Source organism: Eriocheir sinensis, chromosome 1, assembly GCF_024679095.1.
Source record: "Eriocheir sinensis breed Jianghai 21 chromosome 1, ASM2467909v1, whole genome shotgun sequence".
In the NCBI taxonomy this organism is placed as follows: domain Eukaryota; kingdom Metazoa; phylum Arthropoda; class Malacostraca; order Decapoda; family Varunidae; genus Eriocheir; species Eriocheir sinensis.
In genome coordinates this window covers 13416540-13436834 of record NC_066509.1, presented here as the reverse complement: position 1 = coordinate 13436834, position 20295 = coordinate 13416540, and the positions used below count along the sequence as shown (strand labels likewise).

The 20295-nt window shown below is 41.1% G+C and overlaps 1 protein-coding gene across 1 annotated transcript in view; it reads left to right on the top strand.

The window, feature by feature from the left end:
• LOC126987970 (GATA zinc finger domain-containing protein 15-like) overlaps window positions 1-19786 on the top strand; it is a gene marked incomplete at both ends in the record, with an annotated part of 55436 nt that extends 35650 nt beyond the window's left edge. Inside the window, 3 exon segments of the mRNA XM_050845983.1 lie at window positions 16335-16350; window positions 19421-19752; window positions 19754-19786. Coding sequence (XP_050701940.1) covers window positions 16335-16350; window positions 19421-19752; window positions 19754-19786 — 381 coding nt within the window.
• Between the last annotated feature and the right edge of the window lie 509 nt (window positions 19787-20295).

Here is a 20295-nt window from a genome sequence, read left to right as displayed (position 1 = left end):
GGTGGAGGCAGGTGAGAGAAGAAAGGAAGGGTGGCAAGAAAAGCACGTCATTACGGAAAGAAGAGCAAGGCAGACAGTAGTGTTTTAAGGTGACTAAGGAAGAGGAGTGAAGAAACTAAAGGGAGAGAGAAAGTGAAAGAGCAGGGTAAAAAGTCAAGAGATGAAGGTGAAAGGGAGCGGCGGGTGGGGAAGGAAGGTGAGGAAAGTAAAGGAAAAATATTCACAAATACATAGTCGTTTTTCCAGTTTTATATATATTTTTTCTCCTCATAGTAACATTTCTTTTATTTTTGTCCACCTTTTTTTAGAGCACAGCAGGAAGTCAAGGGGGAAAATAAAAACAAAAAACTAGAGGCCAGAAAAGCATTGTTCCCAAAGAGGGGACAGAAGATCCAAATTGAATATTCAATACCCTTGGAGAGGTGTCTTGATTCTTCTCTCTTGAATGGTTTAAAATTGCAGAAAGGATCAAATCCAGGCGAGGAAAAGCTGCTCTACAGTCTACCAGTGACAGGGATGAATTGCTGAAGATATTGGTTAACTCTTCCTTAAAGGCTTTGTGTGGCTTAGATGTTGGCTAGACTATAAAGTTGTGTGCAGGGAGGCGGAATGGGTGGCAGGATGCATTTACCAAGCTTCGAAGACCAGTTAGTATGGAAATAGGGGTAAAAGATTGAAAGAAAACAATACGGCGGCGGAATTTAGGACGTAAAATTACACTCGGTAAGAGAATGGACCTGATGAGACGAAAAATCATTGATCCTATACTGTCTAAAAGAGCGGTATGTGTGCACCCCCCCCCCCCCACACACACACACACACACACACTCCCTATCAGACATGGATACGCACTCAATACAAAGACGGACAAAGCGCTTCCATACAGGTAGCATCTGGAAAAGCAAAAGGATTGCTGGAGACGATGCGAAACGCCAAACCTGTGGATCATAGAGGCTTGGCGTTTTGCATCAACATTCTAACGTTTAGAAGGTTTCTTTAGCAAAAGATGTGAAAATGAAGATATGGATATATGAAAATTATATAAATGTTTCATCCACTTTTTTTCTTATTTCTTCCGTTCGCTTAAAAATATTCCCTAACCAACTTCATTTTTAGTTGTAATTTACAGTATATATACATTTTATTTCATGGGATGGCCTTAATTCTTAGTTTAAACTTTTACGCGGAAGTTATATCTTATTCCAGCATTCTGACTAAACATTTCAACTGCTATTCAACTGCAAAATAAATGTAAAATACATGAAATGGAATTAAGGTTTATTGAAAAGCTTCAGCTAATATTTTCATTGAAAAACGTCACACACGTAACTCCTTTCTGACAAAAGGTTTTATATAGAGCATGACTTGTATATTACCCTTAGAGGAGATATTCATATATTTTTCATTATCAGTTATTGCTCTCTCTAAAATCCGCAGCTATTACTCTGAAAGGGAAGCATTGTAATTCCTTTATAACAATATTTATCGAATCAGGTGATGGTCTGTGTTTCACCCTCCAGTCATATAGTTTTCTCACAGAGTAGCGGGTGCTCCTGTTAGCAATGGATGTACAAAGAACTAATAACCCAAACTAGAAAACAAAGAAGAGAGTTTGTGTCGGCTCTAAAGAATGCAGCCTCCACGTTGTGTGCCATTCAATGTTTCTTGTACTTCCGTCGGCAGGGACTTAGAAACAATCAGGAAATGAAGAGGAAGAGAGAGAGAGAGAGAGAGAGAGAGAGAGAGAGAGAGAGAGAGAGAGAGAGAGAGAGAGAGAGAGAGAGAGAGAGAGAGAGAGAGAGAGAGAGAGAGAGAGAGAGAGAGAGAGAGAGAGAGAGAGAGAGAGAGAGAGAGAGAGAGAGAGAGAGAGAGAGAGAGAGAGAGAGAGAGAGAGAGAGAGAGAGAGAGAGAGAGAGAGAGAGAGAGAGAGAGAGAGAGAGAGAGAGAGAGAGGACGCACACTTTCAGCTTTAAAAAGAGAACTGATTGAATAATGGCAACACTACTCGACTCTTGCATTAGTGTGGGTGGAAAACATTTATTTGGTTTATTGTTGCAGCGAGTTCGGGAAGCTTGGGGACACGAGGGTTTTGGAAAGTTTCGGCCGCAATAAAAACAATACTGAATTCCGTGCCGTGTCGCCGTGTTCGCTGAAAGAAAAACCGTATTGGTGCACCGGAGCATCGACAGTCAGCAGAACCGGTGACTAAGTGGAATATTTTATGAAGTAACATTCACAAAAAAAAAAAAAAAAAAAAAAAAAAATCTGTCCGCAGCTTACGAAGATACAAATTTTCACGGTGTAGATATGAATTTTTCTTTTCTTCTTTCTATTATAGTTGTTCTAATGGTTTGTGTGGTTGGTCATTAATATTTTTTTTTTTAAGAAATGACGAGCACACACACGTCGCTGGTGTTCATTAGCGGTGTATTGTCGTGGTAAAAATCATTCAATGTTTAGTTATTGTGTATTGTCTTCGCTACCTGACCATTTTTATCTTTATAGCTTTTTTAACAATAATTTGGTCTGGTTAAAGTCACACTAATGGGAAAAAATAGAGAAAATCTGGAGGCACTAATTCATAAAAAAAAAATAGGGAAGAAAGTACTGTGCAATTTTGCGATTACAGCATAGATTATGTGAAGCCTCATGGAAAACTTAATGAGCGCAAGGGTACTTTCTAAAGAAATTAATACTATGTGAACTGTGTGTCTGTGCGCCATTCAGACACAAAGATACTAATTTAGAAGACAAACTGTTATAGAATTGCCCTTTTTTCGAATGTTATTGGGAGTATTCAGCACGGATAGACCGGATGACATTTTTTTTTGCAAACATTCTAGATTTGTAGCTAGGAACTGAAAATGCCTCGTGTGTGTTTGCGTATGTGTGTATGTTTTTCTTTTACAGGAAAGGAGGGAGCGCTTGGAAAAAAAAAAGAGAGGAAGTAAAAAAAAGTCTGCTGGCGCTGCTCCTGCAAAAAGTGTGCAGTAAAAATTCCAAAACAGAAGACAGAATCCTTTGTAGAAGTGTTTTGATTTTTCTCTTGAAAGTGTTCATGTCGTAGGCAGGAAGAAATATAAAAAAAACAGGAAGGCTGTTCCACAGTAAACCAACGGAAGGGGTGAATGAATAAAGATGCTGGTTAACTTTTGCATAAGTGATCTGGATAGTATATGATTGAACAAAAGCAGACAGACATGTGGGGCTCGGCCGCGGAATGGATGGAAGCATGCAATTATAAAGTTTCGAAGAGCATTCATCATAAAAGCATCGATAGAGGATAAGAGGAGAAGCAACATAGCAACGGAATGTTAGAAGTATATATATAGAAGACTTTCAGTAAGAGGCGGCGAATGGAGACGGAAAGTCTTGACTCTACTCTGTCCAAAAGGGCTGTGTGTAGCCTCCCTCTTCCCAACACACACACACACACACACACACACACACACACACACACACACACACACACACACACACACACACACACACACACACACACACACACACACACACACACACACACACACACACACACACACACACACACACACACACACACACACACACACACACACACACACACACACACACACACACACACACACACACACACACACACACACACACACACACACACACACACACACACACACACACACACACACACACACACACACACACACACACACACACACACACACACACACACACACACACACACACACACACACACACACACACACACACACATTTGAACACACGCACGCACGCTCGCAAACACGCATGCATACATGGTGGCACACACACACACACACACACACACACATTTGAACACACGCACGCACGCTCGCAAACACGCATGCATACACGGAGGCACACACACACACACACACACACACACACACACACACACACACACACACACACACACACACACACACACACACACACACATGCAAGGCTCAACAAAGAGAAGGCCGTTGTATATGGATAGCTTGTGGGAAGGGGAAAACTGGTGGAAACGTTACACGAAGCCTAACCTCGAGGAAGCTAATTTAGCATGAGGTGAATTATTGTTTCCAGTTTACATTTTGATTTAAAGACAGACTCAGCATGTTTTGTGTAGAAAAGGGGACAGCTGAATGTTCATCGAGGAATAGGGGATAGATGTTTGAAAGATTGTTTTGAGTGGTCAGAAGAAATTGAGTTTTTGAGGCATTGAAGGAAACCAAGTTTTCCTACCTCATTCAGAAATAATAGCAAGGTCAAAGGTTAAGCTTTTTGTAGTGTCCAGTCTTCAGTCCTGTAATTCCAGTTGTAAGGATCTTGTGTTAGATGTTGAGTAATGCAGAGTAGTCATCGTTGTAGAATTGAATATTGCAGTTTGTATTGTAAAGATTATTAATGAACGATAGAAAGAGAGTGGGAGATAGGACAGAACTGTGTGGAACGCCACCGTTAATAGATTTAGGGGAAGAACAGTTACCGTCTACCCTATCAGAGATCGATCGGCTTGTAAGGAAGATTAAATTACAGAGAGAGGGATAGAATTCGTACGAGTGTAGTTTGGAAAGGTAAGATTTTTGCCAGACTCAAAGGTTTCGAGATGTCCTAAGGCAACAGCAAAAGTTTTACCGAAACGGCTGCCCAGGAGTCAGTCAGGAAGGCAAGACCACCAGTGGAACGACCTTTGCGGAATTCGTACCGGTGATCAGAGAGATCAAAAGTGATAGATACCTAAGAATTTTCCTGTTAAGGATTTTTTAAAAGCTTTAAAAAGACAAGTAAAGTTCCAAGAATAAGATATGAATAGATGGTAGTCTGAAAAATTAGAGTAGTCATACTTCTTCGGTATAGGTTATACATAGGCGAACTAAATATGTTGAAAGAGAGACGAAAAAGTTTGACCAGGCACCGTGTCAGCACAGAAGCACAGTTTTCAAGAACAATAAGAGGTACTCCATTGAGTCCATAAGCCTTCTAATGATTCAGGGCAGAGAAGGCATAGAAAACATCATTCCTTATATTTTTTTTATAACAGACATAGTGAAGCCAGAGAGAAAATTAGCAGTGTGTGTGTGTATGTGTGTGTGTGTGTGTGTGTGTGTGTGTGTGTGTGTGTGTGTGTGTGTGTGTGTGTGTGTGTGTGTGTGTGTGTGTGTGTGTGTGTGTGTGTGTGTGTGTGTGTGTGTGTGTGTGTGCGCGCGCGCGCTCAAATGTGTGTGTGTGTGTGTGTGTGTGTGTGTGTGTGTGTGTGTGTGTGTTTGTTGTTATCTCTTTAGTAAACAAACGGGGCAGCGCCGCCGTTTTTGTAAATTGTTCAGGCAGAAAAAATGCCTGGATAGTATTTTTTTTTGTATTGCGTGACCGTCATTTAGTAGGCAATAATAGCACGCTGCCAACACCTTGTTTGCAGATTTTTCAGATATATAAATTGGAATTCAGGGGGGCACACTTAGTTCCCTTTAGTACGAGGCGTCCAGAAATTAAATACATCAATGTGTAATGGCGTACTTTTCGTATTACATGGTCATCATTTGATGAGGTTAGTGAGCACGGTAATGGTATGAAAAAAAGTATTGTACTTTTCCAACATATGCTTTTGAAAACACGGACTCACGAAATCCTTTACTTGTCATTTAGAAAAAATGCAAGTATTTTCCTAGTAGCTATTTGTGACGGCACGATTCTCCCCCAATATTTCAACGTAGTGATGAGAAAAAGAGTAGCATGTGTTTATTTTCTTGGTACTTGTGAAGGGACGAACCCAGTAAAACATTTCCAACTTAATGCCCCCGAAAGGTATTCCAATTTATAGAGTTGGTATGTTTGTGACGCCATTCACTTAGCTGGATCCCCCAACAGCGGCTGGATCCCCAGCCGGGTAGATAAGGGCGCTGCTGATGGCTGGTGGCGGGCGGGGTGTCTTATATAGCCCATCTGTTACATGAAATAACACGATTTTCAAAACCCTGTAGCCTAAAAATAAGAAGTTAGTGGAAAACAGAGAGCAACCTTTAATGTTTATACCTTTTCTTATAAATCCTTCAATATCTGGGCTCATGTTACACTCTATCTAAAATATGAGAGTACCATTGCATCCAGGATTGACTTCATAATTGCTGCAAATATCAATAAAGTATAAAAATTGGTATAAACATTAAATTTTATTTTCCGGCCAACTTACCGCAATTACATTGTTTTCTTATCTTGCGGGTATGAAGATCGTGCCGTAGTTGTACAGTCCCTGCTTAACCCAATGATATGAACAAAATTTGCCAATCTTGTGTAACAAATGAGCTATAAGTAGAAAGAACATATGAATCTTTTTCTAAACCTGCGTGAGTGCGGCGGGGTCACGCCGGAGTGCTCAGAGCCATTATGGGGCATTACTTTGGGTACTGGGGTGTCTGACGTCCCCGTCGCCCAACACACTCACGCAGGTTTAGAAATTATGTATATATCTTTTCTTTTCTCATCTGTTACACAAAATAGGCAAACTCTGCTCTCAGCGAACTAATCAATGAATGTACAGCTATAAAACGATTTAAAAACTCGATAATGTAAAAAATGTAGCAGTTACAACGAGTCGCAGTCAGAGAATAACATTTAATGCATAAACACTTTTTCCTTATTATCAAATTTTGCAACAATTATGAGATCAATGTTAGAAAAAAAAACGCCTGTTCTCATACACAAAATCCTCGTCAACACGATGGTAGTTACAGAATTTAATTAAAATGCGATATGGAAAGCGAAGGAAGGATTTGATAAAAAGTGGTATAAACATTAAATAATATTCTCCGACTTATAATCACTGGGATTACATTTTTTACCCTTTCGAATTTAGAAAATTGTGTTCAGTAAAAATATTTCAATATTATATGAACTTACGCGAGTGTGTTGGGCGACGGAGCTACCAACAGTCAATTAGCAGCGTCCTTACTCGGCTGAGGATTACGACACTGCTGGGAGGGGTCACGCCCCCTTATCAGACGTGACCCCCCAAAAAAAGAAAATGTAAATTCATATGAAAGGACGCATCCTCTAGGACCGTTAATCCACCAGAACCTTCAGAACTTTACACAAAAAAAATATGTTCGGCTTGTGTGCGTTTGTTAATTAACTGATCATAACCATTTTCGTTTTTTCATAACTTTTGAGAGTTTTAGCATCCGCGAATTTAGCCAAGAATTAAAAAAAAATATATATAAAAGTGTTTTTTTCCTGTCCATTGTAGCATTTCGTTTCAGTTTTTTGCAAAAATTTTTATGTGACTTTAACATCCCGAACGTATGTAGGCGAAAGAGAAAGAGAAAAAAAAGCCAAGGTTGTTTATTTTTCACGCGCTGCAGCATTCCATTTAAATCAGTGTTTCGAGTTTCTTAATCAGAGAGTCTGCCACAAGCCAGAAAGACTCGGGGAACTTATTGCAAAAATTACGCAGGATAATTAAACTCATCCCGACAATTATTCCAACAACACCGAGGTGAAGCATTTGTTTTTATTTTACGGCGATGAACGAAAATATGAAGAAAATGGAAGGAAGTGAAAAGCGGGAAGTGAAAACTCAGGGGCTTTTGTTCTCAATCTCTCAATGATTAAAAGATTATTATGGAGATGCAATGTTTAGAAACTACGAAATTCTGGAATATTTGATCGACCAGGAATCCGTCTTGTTTACATGGAGGGGCGAGGGTCTAAGGACGGAGGGGATGGAGAGAAGGAAGGGGATTATGGAACGTTCAGAATGGAGGGAGGAAAGTAGTGGGGAAGGCTGGGATGTGTTTAAATACTATAGAAATTGTTTTGGGAAGGTTGGAGGCGCAGAAACTATTCATTGATGGGAAAGCTAAGGGATGCGTAGAAAGGAGCGAGGATAGGTAAGAGAAAGGGGTAGAATGTTTGGTTATCGGAAATTAAGGAATGAGAGAGGTAAAGGTTACATGGAAAGGGTAATGGAAGAGTAGGGAATGGATGAAGCGTTGGAATGGATAAGGGAGAGTTAGGGATGGGGAGGCAATGATTACATAAACGGGATAATGGATTAGGAGGGGATGGGATGGAAAATGTTGGCAAAGGAAGATAATGAAAGGGAGGAACATAAATGGATGCGTAATGAGTAAAGGAAAGGAAGGGAAGGGAGAAAGCCGAAGAAGGTTATATGGAAACTAGGGCAGATAGAACACACCGGAGGAGAATGTAAAGGAGAAATGATGAAAGGAGTTGAGAACGGTGAATATAACATCGAGGTAGGATACGACATAGGTGAGATGTAGCAACAAGAGAGAATGAGGAATAAGAAGACAGTGAAGCTAACAGCGAAATAGGATACGAATATAGATGAGAGTTCGAAAGGAAGATGAGGAATATAATATTATCATCTATAGAAACATCACACGCTCACACACATGGCATATCAACCCACGTATACCCTGACCTTAACATAAACAATATTTTAAAACAAACTCCCGCTGATACATCCTTGCACAACTCTCCTAAACCAAGCTGCGCACAATCTTTGGTCTGTGAAAGCGAACGTGGGAGTCTAAGACGAAGGGATCATTGTAACCTAACTTTCCAGAGAATTACGAAGAAGCAGCCCACGGATTCCAGACCCAACTTACTAATGCAGCTCAGAGGAAGCCGAAACGCGCCTCCGTGAACTTCGTGTGAGCAAATCATATAATACTGCGATTGTGGAAGATTAACCGAGTGTCCACAGCGCGGCCAGACGCGTTCACAAACTTGTAATGTGTGCTCTTACCGAACTGTTCTTGCTTCTTACTTCTTACTTCTTCTCAGGCTTATGGTGTGTGTGTGTGTGTGTGTGTGTGTGTGTGTGTGTGTGTGTGTGTGTGTGTGTGAGAGTGTGTGTGAGTGTGTTTATGCTCTCGTATTGCTGTTTTTCAATAATTTTAACTGGTATTATTTTCCTTGTTATCAGCGAAAGAAAATTCCCATGAAACTGATGCGTTGTATTTAGCTCTGTAGCGTGAAAGGGAGTCGATCTTGGGTTCACTAGCTCTCAGTTCGAGTCTTAACCCACACCCATCCATTCCATCTCCTTTACTCTGCTTCCCTTTCCCCTATATATTTTCTCCTCTCTTTGCCTCATCTCACCTGACCGCACCTGACCTCACCTCACCGCGCTTCACCTCGCTTCTCAATCCATCCCTCTCCTCTCCTATCAACCTTGTGAAAAATTTACTAGTTCTTCGCTTAAATATATGACTGCTCTCTCTGCTCGACACTGCTCTCCTCTTCTCTCTTCTCTAGTCTGCTCTCCTTTTCTTTCTACTCCTATGAACCCGGTGGTCTCTGGAAAGCTCTACTGCAGTTCATCTTAAATATATCAATACTACCTCTGTTTCATCTCCTCTCCTCACTTCTCATGCTTCTCTTTCCTTTCAAATACTCTCTTTATTCTTTTTTTCCTCTCCTCTCTTCTCATATTCTTCTTTCCTCTTAGATACCCTTCTCTCTTTACTTTTTGTCTCTCCTCTCTTCTCTTATTCCTTTTTCCTCTAAAATACTATCCTCTCCTTATTCTTCCTCCTCTCATTTCTCTTTACTCTTTTCCTCTTCCATCCTCTGTCTTTATTCTTTTCCTCTTCTCGCTCCTCATATTCCTCTTTCCTCTTAAACACTCTCCTCTCTTCACTCTTTTCCTCTCCTCTCCTTCTCTGGACTGCCTCGAAAACTCTGCTGCAGCTCCCCTAAACATTAACACACGCCGAATTCCCGTGAAGGTCGCTCGCCGTGGCCCCAGATTGCAGTGACGGGCAGGAGTTGGCAGGTCGACCTAAGACTCACTGGGGTGTCTCAGCGTGTTAGGCATCCGTCACCAACTTGCTCCCCCGTCCCTTCCTTCCCCCTGACTTCCTTCCTGGCTTCGCTCCTGCTTCCCTTCTACCTTGAATGTCTGACTAGCCAACCTCTCCTTCCCACCCTCCCAACTTCTCTCCCTTCCTCTCCCTCCCTCCCTTCCTACCTACCTACCTTCCTACGTCCCTCACTCCATCTAAAACTTAAATCATGTCAGTTTCTTTTTTCTCTTTCTTTTTTTTTTCTTTTTTTATTATTTTCATGTATGTTTCTTTTTTTGTTATTTTTTGTTAGTTTTTTTTCTTCTAGGTTTCATCTTTTACTGTCACATTTTTTTTCTTCTCTTTTTCTTTTGGCCTTTTCTCCACTAATCTATTCAAGTTTCATTCATCATTTTTTTTTCTTTTTGTTTTTCTGTTACTTTTTCTCTTTCTCTTTTTTTTCTCTGATTCGTTTACTTGCCTTCCTTTACCCACTTTCTAATCCACATCCAATCTCTCTCTCTCTCTCTCTCTCTCTCTCTCTCTCTCTCTCTCTCTCTCTCTCTCTCTCTCTCTCTCTCTCTCTCTCTCTCTCTCTCTCTCTCTCTCTCTCTGTATGTGTGTGTGTGTGTGTGTGTGTGTGTGTGTGTGTGTGTGCACCAGCTCGCGTGCGTGTGAGCGGGAAAGAAAAATATTTGGAGCACCGAGAAAGATATTCCCTTCTACCTTGTAAGTTTTCCTTTTTTTTTTTTCTTGTCTCTTCTTTCCCCCGAGCTTTGTGTGTCGACTCCATTAATTTTTTCCCATATCGCGAGGGCTAGAGGCTTGGGGAAGGTGGATCAGGCGACTTTCTCGGTCCTTGCTCCTCGATATCTTGCTGCGTAGAGATACCTGGCCCGATGTGTGGATGAATTTTGTTGGAATTGATTCCTTTTTAGTGTGGAGAACTGATAGGAGGACTGAGTAGGTGAATAGGTAGGTAAATGATTATTGGTTAATTTAGTGTATAGCTGGTGAGTAAACAGGCGGATCGATGTCTGGTTAGGTGGATACACAGTGGAATGTTGGAGGGATTCGGTAGGTAGCTGAGAGGTGGGTGGCTCACTAGGTCGTCATTTGTTGAGTGGATGGTTGACTACTAAGACTGTGACTGGTTGAAAAGTGAGGTAGGTAGCTGGTGAAGTGGATGGTAAATATTGCAAATGGATAGCAGGATGGATGAGGGCTCTAGCAAAAACCCATTACGAGAGTGAAAGGGAGAATGAGTGAGTGAGTGGCCACCCTTCGCCTTTTTCTATGTTTTCTTTTTCGTAATCCTTGAAACGTGTATATCACCAGCGTGTCGGCGGTGACAGTCAAATCCCATCCCATTCGAACATAGCCTTGCCCAGCTCAGGAACGACTAGACCAGCCAGACCACCTTTCCTGTCTGGGTTTGAACGTCTTAAGCAAGGCGGTGAGAGAAGCCGTGTAGTGTTAGGTGTGTCTCTAGGTGCGTATAGTTACAGCAGTCGATGAAATTGCATATTATGATTGACTAAAGTGTGCTGGTCGATGAGGACGTAGTACCAGATGAAAAATACACACACACACACACACACACACACACACACACACACACACACACACACACACACGCCAGCCCGCCCGCCCGCACGCACGCACGCACACACCTCTTCGTGGAGCAACTGGTAGAGCGCTGCGCTGCCAGGCTTTACGGTCTGACAGGGCGGCGGTTCGATCCCGTTCAGGCCGGATTCTTTCATTTGACTAGGAGAGGTTACTGTCCCCCCTTGATCAATGGGGATGGGATGTGTGGTGTGTGAGGTCCTGGCAATACACAGAGATCAACTAAATGAGCACTTGCTGTCGGGGGGTACCTGCTGGCGATTACGAGTCCAACTCGCGATCAGGCCGTGCTGAATTACACACACACACACACACACACACACACACACACACACACACACACACACACACACACACACACACACACACACACACACACACACACACACACACACACACACACACACACACACACACACACACACACACACATGAAGCCCTCAGTAGTATGGAATCAGCTGGAGGAGCTGAGTAAGTTTGGAGGGAGATTAGATGGAGTAGATAAGTCTTGATTGCCTCGCTTCGATGACAGACTTTACCTGCCAGCCAGTTAAGGGGACGAGGGAGGCTTGGGTTGACTTGCCGGCTTCGCTTCGCATGTTCCTTCACTTTGTGTGCTGGGTGGTGGAGAAACACTAATCTGGAGCCATTGTTTAGTTACTCAATTATTCGTTTCTGTGTGTGTGAATGGTGGATAAGTACTAATTTGGAGTCGTCGTTTAATTCCCCTATTATTATTATTATTATTTTTTTTTTTTCTTTTTACCGTCGTGTTGACATGGATGGTAGGTAGAGAATAACAAATGTCCAGCCGTTTGTCAATACCACTGTTGACTGATTCAGCATTACTATCAGAAATGATGAGATACGCAATAAATTTGTTAAATTACGGAACTGTTATAGAAAAAATATGAAGTTAAAATAGTAAATCAATTAAAACATCAGAAAATTAAAATATATTGTTAAAAAATGTTGGAAACTGATAAAGGGAATGCGCATAATATTTGTTTGCTTTAGTTTTTAATTACGAAATGAGATAACCGGATGTTCTCAGGTGCGTATTATCAATGGGAATACCTTATTATTATTATTATTATTATTATTATTATTATTATTATTATTATTATTATTATTATTATTATTATTATTATTATTATTATTATTATTATTATTATTATTATTATTAATGCAACTCTAAGTGTGAAAATGTACCCCTTGCAATTTTAACGTGAATGATTTATTAGGTGTAATTAATATTTTTTTTTGCGCCAAGCCCCTCCCCTCCACACACACACACACACACACACACACACACACACACACACACACACACACACACACACACACACACGGGCTCTTCACATAATGCCTTCTCCCTCGCGCATTCACAAACATGTTGATTTTCGCCTCCCACGTGGTGCCGCCCACACCTCCACACATGTCTTAGCTCCGTCACCCACGCTCCTGCATCATCAGATTACCTGCTGCATTGGCACTTCTCCCTTCCATCCTTCCCCCGACCCGCTCGTCAGTTCCTTCTGTTCTACCTATCCGCCTTCTTGTTCCTTTTAATACTATCCTCTCCCCTACATCACCTCTTCTCCGCCTAATCTTCCTTTATATTCTTCCCCTTCATCCATCTCTCTCTCTCTCTCTCTCTCTCTCTCTCTCTCTCTCTCTCTCTCTCTCTCTCTCTCTCTCTCTCTCTCTCTCTCTCTCTCTCTCTCTCTCTCTTTTTTTAATCAAGGGTATAGTACGAAGAGGAAGTGGGTTAGTGGTGAGGTACAGGTGGGGAATAGGAAAGACAGTAGGAGTGTACAGTTGTATGGTGTAGGTTCGTTAGTTGTTCTGGTGTAGTTATTGTTTATCGGGCACCTTATTTGTATACCCCCGGCGTGCTGGGGGTGTGTGTGTTTGGATTGTTTGTGTATAGAGAGCTAAGCTAAGCTATGGCGTCACTTGTGTGAAGTGATGTGTGGGCGGTTGTTCTCGTAGTGACTTCAAGCTGCGCGGAAACCAGGGGTGGACCAAGTTTGTGCTGCCGTCAAGCTCCTTGACGTGGGTGTAGTTCACGTCGTCTTGCTGGTCTAGTTTCTCCCATATCTTTCCGGCGGCATCCCGTAGCCTTGTGCTGACTAGTTGTACTCCGAGTCTGCGGTGTTGTGCTGCTGTGTTTTCCGTGTACGGGTATTTCTGTCCGGTGGCAAATCTCAGGGCTTTGTTCTGCAGCCTCTGAAGCTGTAACATCTAGGTGTGGGAAGCCATGTGTGTCGGGGTGGGTGAGTAGTCTAGTATAGGAAGTATCTTAGTCTTTACCAGATACAGTTTGAGCCGCTCTGTGAAGTGCCAGAATCTGTTTAGTGATGTGAGGGCTGTTTTTCTCTCTCTCTCTCTCTCTCTCTCTCTCTCTCTCTCTCTCAAAAGCTACTTGCAACCTACTGACAAAACACCAAGAAACAGTAACGTTGAACATTTGTGCGTGCGAGTAAACATTGCAAAAGTCAATATAAATATATATGTCACTTACAGGCCTCCGGGGCAATCACTTGATGGCGATCTTGAAATGTACAGCGTCTTAAGGCAGTCACTTAATAACAGTGACTCACTGATACTAGGAGACTTTAACCTCCCCCATATCGACTGGGCGACACTGTCGGGTACAGAAGGTGAGTCCCATAGAATGATCGAATTTCTAGAGGAAAATTATCTAAGCCAAATGGTTTCTGAACCAACTCGACAAAATAACATACTTGACCTTGTTATAGCGACCCAAGATAACCTAGTCAGTAATGTCACGGTAGGAGAACACCTCGGTTCCTGCGACCATAAACTAGTGCGCGTTGACATTAGAGCTCAAACATCGGTGACTGAAAATAAAGTTAAGGTGCCCAATTTCAAAGAGCCAACTTCGTAGAAATCCGACGAAAACTAATAGATATGCAACTATCAGATGACGGCAATGCAGAGGACGCCTGGCTAAACTTTAAAATCACTTACTCACTCAGCAGGACACATTTGTACCCTTGTGCGAAGCGAATTAACACTAATAAAGTCCACCGTGGTTTAATAGCGAAATTAAACACTCAGTCAAGGAGAAAATTGTCTTACAGGTTAAGAAAGACCAAAGCACGCCCGAAAACATTAGACTTTACAATGATGCAAGGCGACGAGTAAAAGATTAGTGCATCAGGCAAAGCGTAGATATGAAGAAAATATTGCAGCCAACTGTAAAAATAATCCGAAATCCTTCTTCAGTTACATAAACAACAGAAAGGCGATCAGAAGTGGAATTGGACCTTTAACAAACAGCGACGGTGCACTAGTGACTGACAGCCAACACGTTGCAAACCTATTAAATAATTACTTTTCCTCGGTGTTTAATAATAACAGTCCTCCACCACCACCACCAACACCAGTACTAATGTAAATCCCGAGCATGCATTGTCTAACTTTGAAATAAAACCCGATGAAGTCCTTAAAGCCCTCAAATCACTTAAAACAAATAAAAGTCCTGGACCTGATAAAGTATATCCAACTCTGCTGAAAGAAACAAAGAGCGAAATACTCTCCTCCCTCACAACCGTATTCAATATGTCCTTGCGACAAGGCATTGTCCCTTCAGATTGGAAAAAGGCTAACGTGACACCGATTTTTAAGAAAGGAGACAAAAAAGTACCAGGTAATTACAGGCCCATTAGTCTAACTTCGGTTGTAGGTAAGCTACTTGAGGGCATAATTAGAGACAAAATTGTGAGTTACCTTGAAAGCCACTCATTAATTGGGGACTCACAACATGGCTTCCGAAACAAAAGATCCTGCCTGTCAAATCTATTAACCTTTTATAACGACCTCTTCACTGTTGATGACGTAACCAAATCACTGGACGTAGTCTATCTTGATTTCCAGAAAGCGTTTGATAAAGTCCCGCATCATAAATTACTTTACAAATTAAAGCAAATAGGTATTGACGGTCAGGTAAACCAATGGATCGCGAATTGGTTGAGCAACAGAAAACAACGAGTAGTGATCGACGGATTTAACTCAGAGTGGGTGCCGGTCACTAGTGGCGTCCCTCAGGGCTCGGTTCTTGGCCCAGTGCTCTTCATTATTTACATCAACGACGTGGATGTTGGACTCAATAACCGCATTAGTAAATTTGCAGACGACACAAAGATTGGTAACTCGGTTCTCACTGACGAAGACAGGCAAAGCCTCCAAGAGGATTTGCACAAAATTTCAGCTTGGTCGGATAGATGGGAGATGCCCTTTAACGTAGACAAGTGCCAGGTCCTTCAAGTTGGAACGAGGAATAAGAAGTTTGATTACGAAATGCGCGGCGTTAAACTCAAAAGCGTTCAATGCGTCAAGGACTTGTGGGTCAAAATCGCGTCAAACCTCAAATTCTCACAGCAATGCATCGATGCAGCAAATAAAGCGAACAGAATGTTGGGCTTCATTAAAAGAAACTTTTTATTTAAGAATAAAGATGTAATACTCCAACTCTACAACAGTTTAGTCAGACCCCACTTGGAATATGCGGTACAGTTTTGGTCTCCCCACCATGCAAAGGATATTGCTAAATTAGAAGGTGTTCAGCGTCGGGCAACGAAAATTATCCCTTCCTTGCGCAACAAATCCTACGAAGAAAGGCTTTCTACCCTTAACATGTTCTCTTGAGAAACGTCGCCTGAGGAAAACTGATCGAATGTTTTAAAATACTTAATGGTTTCACGAATGTAGACAGATCAACATTGTTTATGATCGATGACACTTGCGCACGAGGAACAATGGCGTAAAACTCAGATGTAGACAAGTAAATTCAGACTGCACCAAATTTTATTCACCTACGTTGTAGTGCGAGAATGGAATAAGCTTCCACCGTCAGTGGTCCAGTGTAACACGATTGACTCCTTCCAAAATAAGCTCGACCGTCACTTCCTTCAACTTAATATCAACTAGAGTAGAAATGCAACGTTTTGGAGTCTTCTGATTAATGTAAAATCACTTAGGTTTAAGGACAGACCACCAAGTCTGGACCATGGGGTCTGTGTGGTCTGATTTTCTATATATATAAAAAAAAATCTCTCTCTCTCTCTCTCTCTCTCTCTCTCTCTCTCTCTCTCTCTCTCTCTCTCTCTCTCTCTCTCTCTCTCTCTCTCTCTCTCTCTCTCTCTCTCTCTCTCTCTCTCTCTCTCTCTCTCTCTCTCTCTCTCTCTCTCTCTCTCTCTCTCTCTCTCTCTCTCTCTCTCTCTCTCTCTCTCTCTCTCTCTCTCTCTCTCTCTCTCTCTCTCGTTCATGGTCACCTGTGGCCACCTGTGTTTGCCTAGGACAGATAACTGACATGATGAATATTCCACAAGAAGGCGAGTGGGTTGGCCTGCGTGGGGCTGGCGTTGTTATGAACGTGTTTGCCCTCAGAAGGCGTGGTATCCTATTCCTGGCTTGTTTTCCAGTCCAGCCACTCTCTCGTTATCATTTTAAAGACTCTCCGCCGCCTATATTTGTTCAGGTCTCATATATTATCAATTGGAGTATTCATTTTTGTCATCATTATTATTTTGGTATATGCCGTTCCTTAGTTTATTTATTTACTTGTTTCTTGTTTTCCTGGTTGTGTCAGGCCACCTTCCCTCGCCTGACATGGCCGGGAACATGAGTGACGGGTTCGTGTTTGTAGTTTTTACCGTTGGGCGGCGATGGCGGGTGACGCATGACTGGCGGCTCTTAGTGGACCGAGAATTCTTGGTTGGGGCTTCTGGCAGGTGTTGACGGTCTGACGGGCTGACGCGCGGCTCTTGGTGACGAAGAATATTAGGCTACGGCTCGTGACAGTTGCTGACGGGCTGGTGGGCGGCGGTTTGTGACGGCGAACACTTGGTTGCGGCTTGTGACAGATGCTGACGAATTGCCAAGTTGACGGGTTGCCGGGTTGACGAGTGGCTCCTTGTGACGAAGAATACCTGGCTGCGGTTATTGGTAGGTGTTGACGGGCTGAAGGGCTGACGGGCGGCTCTTGGTGACGGAGAATACCTGGCTGCGGTTATTGGTAGGTGTTGGCTGGCTGACGGGCTGACGGGCGGCTTTTGGTGACGGAGAATACCTGGCTGCGGTTATTGGTAGGTGTTGACGGGCTGACGGGCTGACGGGCGGCTCTTGGTGACGGAGAATACCTGGCTGCGGTTATTGGTAGGTGTTGACGGGCTGACGGGCTTGTGGCAGGTACTGACGGGCGGCTCTTAATAATGACGGAGAATACTGCGACTGATGACAGGTGATAACAAGTTGACGGACGGCTCCTGGTGACGGAAAACACCTGGCTGCGGCTTGTGGCAGGTGCAGACCGGCTGACGGACTGAAGGGCTTACTGACTGACGGCGGGTTTTGGTGCGGGAGCGATCTCCATAAGCCTATACCCACTGCAGGCCTCGAGGCGCGGCTGGAAGCGACGGGTGGAAGGCAGTCGAAGGATCTCGGTTCTCTGACAGATTTATGGCTTAATTAAGATACCTGCACCGCCGCCCCGCGCAGCACGGGACATGAATTATTCGTGTCCTCGGTAGCCCGGTAAACATTAATCAAGGGAGCCTTTGGTGGCCACCTTAATGCATGCTCCGGCGCCCAATCCCTGCGGCTTCGGCTGGCGTGAGGGTTGGAGAGAGGGAGGGAAGGAGGGAGGGAGCTAGCGGCACCTCCATCTCCACCTCGGTAAACTCAATTACCTCAAGAACAATCTCATGGAAATTCCTTAAATAATATTGCACGGCTCACCCCGGCTAACCTTTCACCGCCGCGAGATTTTAATTCTTTCTTGTGTGTGTGTGTGTGTGTGTGTGTGTGTGTGTGTGTGTGTGTGTGTGTGTGTGTGTGTGTGTGTGTGTGTGTATTTGTGCGCACGTAAGTAAGAATGAGGGAAGTCGGGCGGTAAGCTAGCCCCTTAATCAAGACATAAACTCTTCATTCTTTGCACCGCCAGAAAGAACAGGTTCAGCTTTCCGTCTGGCCCAGCTGCCCGCAAAGAGACTCCCAGCCAGGCGCCGACAGCCACTTTTAGGCGGAAGCTGAAATTTCCATTAGTAGTATTTTTGGTCAACAGTTTTCAGTATCATATTACCATTAAGATACGTCCCTATAAAATCTTTTAGTGCGCTTATTTGTGTACGTACTTTTGCCATTCAAAAGAGAAAATTGATATTGCTCTCCACCCTCCTCCCCTCGCTTCCTCCCGTCCGTCCCGTCTCCTCGTTCAGCCAAATCCCGAGGAAACTCCGTGCGCCTCATTATACCTTGTTGAATACTATATGAAAGGACCCGCTGCAGTGATATTTGCATACACACACACACACACACACACACACACACACACACACACACACACACACACACACACACACACACACACACACACACACACACACACACACACACACACACACACACACACACACACACACACACACACACACACACACACACACACACACACACACATACACACACACACACACACACACACACACACACACACACACACACACACACACACACACACACACACACACACACACACACACACACACACACACACAATATCTCTCTCTCTCTCTCTCTCTCTCTCTCTCTCTCTCTCTCTCTCTCTCCCTAGGGCTTTGTGGCCATGTTTCTGTTTTGCAAAACAGACTAAATGGATTAAGTCAAGTCTTCCCCACTGTGAAATTGATAATGGACAGCGTTTCCCGGGTTGAGTTTAGCTGCGAAAAGAAACCTGTTTGAAGTAATGTTGATGGTGGTAGGAACAATGATAATAAAAAGGATATAATAATAATGACAATGATAAATATAATAGTGATAATAATAATAATAATAATAATAATAATAATAATAATAATAATAATAATAATAATAATAATAATATAATTGTAATAATAATAATAATAATAATAATAATAATAATAATAATAATAATAATAATAATAATAATAATAATAATAATAATAATAATAATAATAATAATAATAATAATAATAATAATAATAATAATAATAATAATAATAATAATAATAATAATAATAATAATAATAATTATAATAATAATGATAATAATAATAATAATAATAATAATAATGATGATGATAATAATAATAATAATAATAATAATAATAATAATAATAATAATAATAATAATAATAATAATAATAATAATAATAATAATAATAATAATAATAATAATAATAATAATAATAATAATAATAATAATAATAATAATAATAATAATAATAATAATAATTACGATAGTAACGATGATAATAATAATGATGATAATGATGATTATGACGATGATGATTGATGGTGATGATGATGGTGATGATAATAATAGTAATGAAAAAAATAATGGAAATTGTAATAATGAAAATAATAATTAATATATTAATAGAAATAATGATTATAGTAATAATAATAATAATAATAATAATAATAATAATAATAATAATAATAATAATAATAATAATAATAATAATAATAATAATAATAACAATAATAATAATAATAATGATGATGATGATGATGATGATGATAATAAATAATAGTAATAATAATAATAATAATAATAATGATAATAATGATAATAATAATAATAATAATAATAATAATAATAATAATAATAATAATAATAATAATAATAATAATAATAATAATAATAATAATGATAATAATAATAATAATAATAATAATAATAATAATAATAATAATAATAATAATAATAATAATAATAATAATAATAATAATAATAATAATAATAATGAAGATGATGATAATAATAATAATAATAATAATGATAATAATAATAATAATAATA